General features: G+C 36.8%; 1 protein-coding gene across 5 annotated transcripts in view; it reads left to right on the plus strand.

The window, feature by feature from the left end:
• The window catches only part of LOC140763990 (uncharacterized), a 48826-nt gene extending 44883 nt beyond the window's left edge, over positions 1–3943 (plus strand). For all 5 annotated transcript variants that reach the window (XM_073102395.1, XM_073102426.1, XM_073102403.1 and 2 more), the window contains 3 exons: positions 2407–2555; positions 2637–2921; positions 3413–3943. In XM_073102395.1, the coding sequence (XP_072958496.1) occupies positions 2407–2555; positions 2637–2921; positions 3413–3601 (623 nt within the window). In that variant the 3' untranslated portion in view covers positions 3602–3943. The remainder of the gene's footprint in view (positions 1–2406; positions 2556–2636; positions 2922–3412) is intronic.
• Positions 3944–8064: the final 4121 nt, after the last annotated feature.

An 8064-nucleotide genomic window follows, 5' to 3' on the forward strand; every position in this document is an offset into this window, starting at 1 on the left:
TCCATCTCAATCTCTTTCTCCCTTTCTCTCTCTTCACTCTCTCCTCACCTCCCTATCACACTCTGTTATTGCGGTAGATTTCCTGCTGCAGTAACAAACATTAAAGAGAGAGAGAGAGAGAGAGAGAGAGAGAGAGAGAGAGAGAGAGAGAGAGAGAGAGGAAGAGATCGGAGAACAGAAAGAGAGGAAGAAAGAGAGAGTAGAGAGGGGTTTCACTGGAGTTGGCGAGAATAAAGAGAAAAATGAGAGAAATGAAAGAGATGGAGCACTGGAGAGAGAAGAAAGGAAAAAAAATACTAATATGAGGTCGTCGGATACAGTCAGAGGGCGTCTCCGAACATCAAAATCATCTAGATCTACGAGAGGGAAGAGAGAAAAAAAAGAGAGGGAGAACCCGTATCAAGTGGGATCGGCTGATATCTAGCTGAAACTAGTCAGTAGATTAGTAGTGACTAATTTAGGCCATGGATTGGGATCGACTATCGATCCCAATCGGGATCAGCCAAAACTTATAACTATGAATAAATAGAGAATACGGATGTACGAATAAATAGAGAATATGGATGTATATAGCTAGGATGAAGTGGGAACCAACTATCTTTGTGGTGTTTGGTTGTTGTGATAAAGTTAAATCCCTAGCCCCCTTATCTTAGAAAATGCCAACCAAACAGATGGTGACTGACTTGGGGTAAGGAAACGTAATAAAGGGGATTTATCATAATATTTTTGTCCGAGTTCTAAGTTGGGATGAGAAAATTAGAATAAAGGGGAAGTCATCCTAACTTTTGACAAATGATAGGTTTGCCCTCAAAATCTCTCCCTAAGTAATATTTTACAATATATATGTAGTGAAAATATTTTGATATATGCTCCCCATTTAATTACATATATTTGTGATGGTATATAAATTAAAGTGAATTTAGTCAAATTACTTTTTGGAAATGAATTCGAAAGCTAACCACAAGTAGATAATATAATATTTTAGGGTAATTTTACTAAGACCCTCTAAACTATTGCCCCATTTTCACCCCTCATCTTTTTTTTTTCTTTGACATATTGATCTCTATGAAATTTCTCAAATGCCCCTTCTGTTAGTTTTCTATTAGATTTTTCATCCATAAATCGTCACATATTAGTCACATGACCACTTTTCAGACCTTTATATTTTGGGATAATTTTACTAAGACCGCCTAAACTATTGCCCTTTTCTTTTGAGACACATTGACTTCCTAACTTATTGAAAATTTCACAAATGCTTCTTCCATTAGTTTCTTGTTAGACTTTTTGTCCATAAATTGTCATATGTTAGTCAAGTGACCACTTTTCTAACCTTTATACTATGGATTAATTTCACTAAGATGGCCAAAACTATTGCCCATTTTTCCGCCCTCATCACATTGACCTCCTGACCTATTTAAAATTTCTCAAATGCCCCTTCTATTAATTTTTTATTAGATTTTCTGTCCATAAATTGTCACATATTAGTCGGGTGACACTTTTCTGACCTTTATTCCTTTATTTTGGCTGGAAGAAAGAAAATGGAATTTTTATATACAGTATTCTCTTACTTTCTCAAATAAACCTCTTATCTTCATCCCTTCTCCATATCCAAGCTCGGCTTGAATCCACCTCAATTAATCTCGGCTCAAATCCAATTGAGCCAAGCTTGATAACATAAGATCAGAGGTCAGCTCGATCAAATTCAGCTTGATTAGGCTCAATTCAAGTATATGTGTATTTGGTCTTCGGATATAAATCCAATAGTTAGTATTTTAAGTATTAGGGTTAGTTCTAGATCTGTCGGCTACTCCCATGTGAACCCACTTCTATCTGCTTTGTTATGTGTACGACCCTTGGAACGTCGTCCACTGACCACTTTGATAGTGCCTTCATCTTCCACCTCACCAAAGGCTTGATTTAGTCTCAAACTCGACTCGAGTTCGATATATGCTCGAATTAGACTCAAATAAAAAATTAACGAATCAAGCTTGATTGCTTAAACCAGGCTTGAAATTAATTTGAGCCAAGACTGATCAAGCTTGGCTCATTTACATCCCTACTCTTATCATTGTTCTTTCTTGTCCCACAACCAAATGGGTAGAAAACAAAGACATAAATACCTTATTTTAGATGGGCAAGGAAATGGTGCTATTGGATAATAAAACGATAGAAAATCACCGGAAGAAAAAGCATTTTCAGTGGAAGTCTGCAAAAGATATGTTTGAATTTTTTTCTGACAAGGTAGATAAGTGAGGATAGAAAGCTCATGTAACATTTTTATCATCTTCATATTGCTAGAATCATAATCATTTTCTGTTGAAGCTCTTATTCTTCGCAAAATACTTTAATTGTCACAAGTTGTGTATTTAACTTTAACAGAGAAATGCATGTACAAATATTTTTCAGGTTATCATACCCTTTATGATTGGTATCGGTCTATGGAAAGTGAGCACTTTCCAGATCCAACTGGACTTCGGGTCCGTATGGAGCAATGGACGTTTGGACTGTACCCTGCATGCATAAAATATCTCATGTCAGCTTTTGATGTTCCTGAGGTAGAGTTATTCATAGTAATTTTACCTTTTGTACTTCTTTTTCCTTTGTAACTCTGTTCATTTGCAAATATTTTTATACAGGTCATGGCAGTAACAAGAACTAACATATGCAAGCAAGGGATGCAATCATTGTCCCGAAGCATTTCAATTATATATTATAGTTCTCTTTTTCTCTATTTCTGGGTATTCTCTACTCCAGTTGTATCTCTAATATTTGGCAGTTATCTTTACATCTGCGTGAATTGGTTTAACATACACTTTGATGAAGCCTTCTCTTCACTCCGCATAGCAAACTACAAAGCATTTACCCGTTTTCACATTACTGTGGATGGTGACCTCGAAGTCTTCACCCTAGCAGTTGACAAGGTAATGAATCTCCTCCAGCTTCCTCTGTAAACAAACCCTGATAGAGGAATTTGATTTTCAAGATTTGGAAATATATTATGTCCAACAACTTGTTTGAATATCAACCAAGAAGCTGAATCTTGCAGAACAGCAAAAGTAATCTATGCCAGTATAGATAGAAAAGTCATGAAATCTCCCTATCCCAATGTGCAAGTTATGTAAATCTACTAGCTATGACCATGCACGAGTTTGTACCAGGATTCACGACAAGCTGATTTAAGTAGCATACTGTTCCATGAGACTTAGTTGAAAATTATTTAATTTTTGGATGGCTCAGTTCTATATGTTCATCTGTGGACAAGCGAAGCTTTGAAAGAAGAAAGAAAGCAAAGAATCATCCCTCGTCATGTTCCTTTTCCTGCCTTATATTTAAATTGTTGAAATTTTATCAAAGCAATTTTTTCCACATGTTTCAAGAATTGAATATTCTTTACAATAACCTCCATGAACAGGTTCCCAAGGATTGGAAGCTAGATCCTGAATGGTATGAAGAACTAAAAGGGCCACAACACCTGAGCCATTGCAGGAGATACCCTAGCAAGTGGAGAGCTGCTTCATCTCCTGACCCAGTTACCGCTGTGAGAATTGTTGACCATTTTGTTGTTCAAAGGACTAAAGACTCTCCACTAGACTCCTGTTGAATAGTTTCTAGTGGAGTGTTCTTTTTCTTTAAAAGGTTAAATATTCTGCTCTATTTATGGATTGGCAATTAGACCTAAGGAAAATTTCTAGATTGGCAATTTTTAAGTGGTAGGCTTCTCTTTACCCATTCATTATGCTGTGTCACTGAGATATATGCTAGTTTTAATGGTCTAATTTTTTGTAGTTATTTTAGTCAGTGTGTTGTATGTGACTGAGATTGATGATAATTTTGATGGTTTCTTTCAGGACAGTATATTTACTACATATTACTTAGTTACTTGATCATGTCAAAAGTCCATTCAAATGATTCCATATGAAGAATGGTGTATACTACGTTTGATTGTTTTCTTTTTTTAAAGTGTACTTATCTTCAACACTTGCAATAGTTCTCCCGTTTTTAGAGTTTTTCTTTTTAACATTGTTTGATTCTAGTGTCAAGTTGGAAGATGGTAACGGATCAAAGTTTCTTCTTTCTTAAATCCGTACATCTGATGGTGAAATATTGTCAACTTCTCCATCTCAATTGACAGAGAACCCAACACGGGATTATGGACATAATCTATGCAGCCAATGCCCATTGAAAGTGAAGCGACCAAACGAAGATTGGTAGGGGTCCCCTCAACAGCAAACCACTTCAAATTCCAGTTGAAGTATGTCTGCTGGTTACTTTTGTCAGGATGAATAGAAGATTTATATTTGGACCACTGGATTTTGCAACTTAAAGCTGACAGAAATTTTGTGTTTCCGCTTCAAGTAGATTGGTTTTCATGGGTCCAGAGTGTCTAATTTGGACAGGCTAAAAAACAGGACCATTTGACACTATCTTATCGAGATCATGTTGGAATATTGTCTTTCAGTTAGTATTCAACTTCATGTTACATAGGACAAAAACTGTCGTATGTGTTTATCGCGGAGTCTAGTAAGCAAGGAATTGTCGTGGAGCGAGTTGTAAGTTATCGGAGCGAGCTGCAAGTTATCTTGTACTTATATTTTAGAGTGTAGTAGATTTAGCTCTTAGTAAGGATCCATAATTTTTTACTGATAAAGAGTTTTTCAACGAAATGTTTGTATTGATTTCACTTGTTTTCTATTATCTACGAACTTGATTATATATATTTTTTATTGAAAACTTGATTAGATCTGACTCAAAAAAAAAATCAAAACCTACATCCGTCCCACATATAATAAATTCTTCACAGTAGAATTTTGGTGGTTTATGTCTTTATTTTGCTCTTTCTATGTCAGCATGATTCTAGTATTGTTGTTCCTGAGTTGTCACAACTTCCATTATAATAATGTTGATTTCATTTTAACCTAAAAAAAAAAAGAAAAAAAAGAAAGAACGATTAGAGCTGTTGACAATCATATATCCAATGAATCTATAAATAAATTCTGAAATCTTCGCTGTAAAGAGAGCCCACCTTGCACTGTTGGGCATTGGCATTAAGGACATGCTTAATTGCTGCGCATCCACAGGCGCGTGGGAAATTTAATTCTAAGAGTATATATATATACATACGTAGAGAGAGAGAGAGAGAGAGAGAGAGAGAGAGAGAGAGAGAGAGAGAGAGAGAGAGAGAGAGAGAGAGATTTTAAAATGGTGATGGTGATCATCCATAAAAGATTTACTTATTACATTTCGCAGAGGACGACTATCTTACGTAAAGTGGTGTTATATAAATCTAATAGTTTTCCGTTGAGCTTATACAATCTAAAACAATAGATCGTTTTAGATAGGATGGATATAGAACGAAGATATTTAGGTAAATAATAAAGTATGAGGAGAAGAGCTAGTTAGTTTTGGCGAAATACTCCAGTGGGGCCTGTAGCTTTTGAAGACTTATTATGTGCCATGCTGAAAGAGGCATCATACAGCTAGTGGACAATTAAATTATTTAGTAACCCTCACGTTTGGGTGCAGTACCACCTAACCAATATGATATATGATAAATTTTGCTCGGTCTTTTTAGTAGGCCAGGCTGCGACTCTTCTTCTTCGTTGTTGCCACTTATTGCTACGTTGTATGGAGTATCCTCTTCTTTCAACCCACCAAGTTGGTGCTTCCTGACAAGGAAGGACCCATGAAGCTGCTCTCCCCCACGGTTACGTCTTGTCAATTCTGTATTTATTAACTCTGCCTCCCAACTTAAGCGACGACTTTGAAATTATATTTTCCTTTTTCTCACCGACTCAATCGTTTGTTAGACTCGCGAGTTCATGTGTCGTCTTTGAGTATAGCGTAGGAATTATGAAGTCAGTTCTCTTCACTAAGTTACACTAAACTTAGATGTGTTACTTGTGGAGGAGTTAGCTTTTTTACATAGAGGTCAAAGGTAAGGTCGAGCACTCAAGACAAGTCGTCTGCTTTTTCAGATCGATTGCCTAGAAATCTAAGCACATAAAAGGTGGAGTGAGCTCCTCTCTTTTTTACAACCTGTGATCAAGGCAAGGTCTCTTTAGTTCAACCCAACAGCAAGGTCACTTCCTAGGTCTATCATATATTCAAAGAAAGTTATTGTAGGTTGCTCCTTTCACCATCACAGCAACAACAGTCCAATAGTAGATAACTAGGTGTCACTCTAAAATACCTTAGTGTGCCGACTTAGTCATAACTTAGTCTAAGTACTTGGGCACCTCGAGCATTTATGTTTGGGTTAAATTTTGATAGGACATAACATTCTTCCTCACCTAATGCCAAACATCCTAGCTATGTGCTGGTTGTGAAAAATCTTCAATAAGGCTCTTGCATCACCACAGCAAGGCAGCTTTTTCTCAGTTAGTTTCTCCATGTAACAACCCTTTCCACTGCACTAGATACTTAGTTGTTGGTGGCGATGTCATACCGTGCTAGTATTGAGAATAGTTTCTACCTCTATCTATGGTGAAGGTCGGCCTTGTAGGAGCATGCTGAAGGCACTCCTCTGCTAGGGTCTTCTAGATCCTCATGATAAGGCTTGAGGCAAATAAAATAGAAAATTAGGTGAATTTTAAGATCTAGGGCCAGGTGCAACTTGTAGGCCGCTTTCTTGATCATCAAAAAGGGCTTTTTATAATTACGAACTAGCCCTTTGTGAACTTTCCATAATGTTTTGAATGAGTCGAACTAAGTCTAAGATCTTACACTTCGAACTCTAGAGGCTTCCATTTGATGTCGCCCTATTTTTGCATTCTCGGCATGGCTTTCTCTAGTAATATATTTGCAATGTCATTCTTTCCTCTGAGGTTAGAGGTGAATTGAGTGGCATTTAGGCTGTGACAGGATTCTCCTACAGCAACTAGTGATTATCGCTTGTCGCGAGCTCAAATGGGCTGTGATGTGACAACTTGCTGCTCTGCATATTGTAACAAAACTAGGCTATATCAAGGTAATGTACCTAGTCTCGCTAGTTGGCACTCACATAGTAACACAAGTAAACCTTGAGTAATACATTGATTTGCTTAATTTACTTATTTACATGTGAATAAAAGCTAATTGATAACTGCAAGTTTATCTCAAGAATCTTGATGACTTTGGTCTAAAGCTTGCCGATAAACTAGAGATCCCTATCACTTATGCTAGTTTTAAGGATGCCTCAAAGCTTTATGACATTGGTGATAAAGAGTCAGACTGCCTTTGTAGCGATATAACCTATAAGGACAACGTTTGTTTTCTTTGTGACTGAGTCGTCAATACTTTATCATGTCCTTTAGATGCCTCATTGGGATTAATTTTATGGTTGTCTCCCTCGTCTTTGCCATGGCCAAAATTTGACGGTTTTAGCTTGATGAAGTGGCTATTGCTTTTCTCATATTCAAAAAGCTCCTAAGTAATGAAGATTGAGGTTGTAACACGTCATACCACTAGTTTTTTGTGCACTACTACTGTGACCGATCAAACAAGTAGAATAGGCAATCTTTCTTTGTCGTGTTTGAGACGGACAACATTAAACAAGAACTCCTTGACAGTTTTTTAGGGTCCCTCTATAATTCATCTTTTGCATGTTTTCTAGGCTAATAAATCAATACTTTCATAAAAAACTATGATTTAATCTCACACTTTAACTCCTCCAAAGAACCAAGTTGGCAAAGGCCTTTCTTGATTTTAGCCACTCGTCGATACCATCATATTAATGGAGTACATAGTAGATGTTTGGACCTTCTCATCTTCATGTCCAAGCCACATGATTTTGATGTGGAGCTCTATGTTACAAAGAACTTCTCAACCTTTTTAACACATGCTTATAAAATTACGAGGTTCATGGGCACACAACCTAAGTACATCCCTTATGGACGCTCCTTCATGTATCGATGTCTTTTTTAGGAGAGCAATTTTGATATAAAGATGTCCATCTCTTCGACCTTGATTGGTATCTCTTATAAATTGGTTATTTTAGCAACTCTTTCATCAATTCATCCAGTGAGCACCACTCTAATCTCACAGATTTGACATAGGAAAGCACCAATATCTACTTGGATGCTTTCC

The sequence above is a fragment of the Typha angustifolia genome, chromosome 1, assembly GCF_048772165.1.
Source record: "Typha angustifolia cultivar Huaian chromosome 1, ASM4877216v1, whole genome shotgun sequence".
In the NCBI taxonomy this organism is placed as follows: Eukaryota; Viridiplantae; Streptophyta; class Magnoliopsida; order Poales; family Typhaceae; genus Typha; species Typha angustifolia.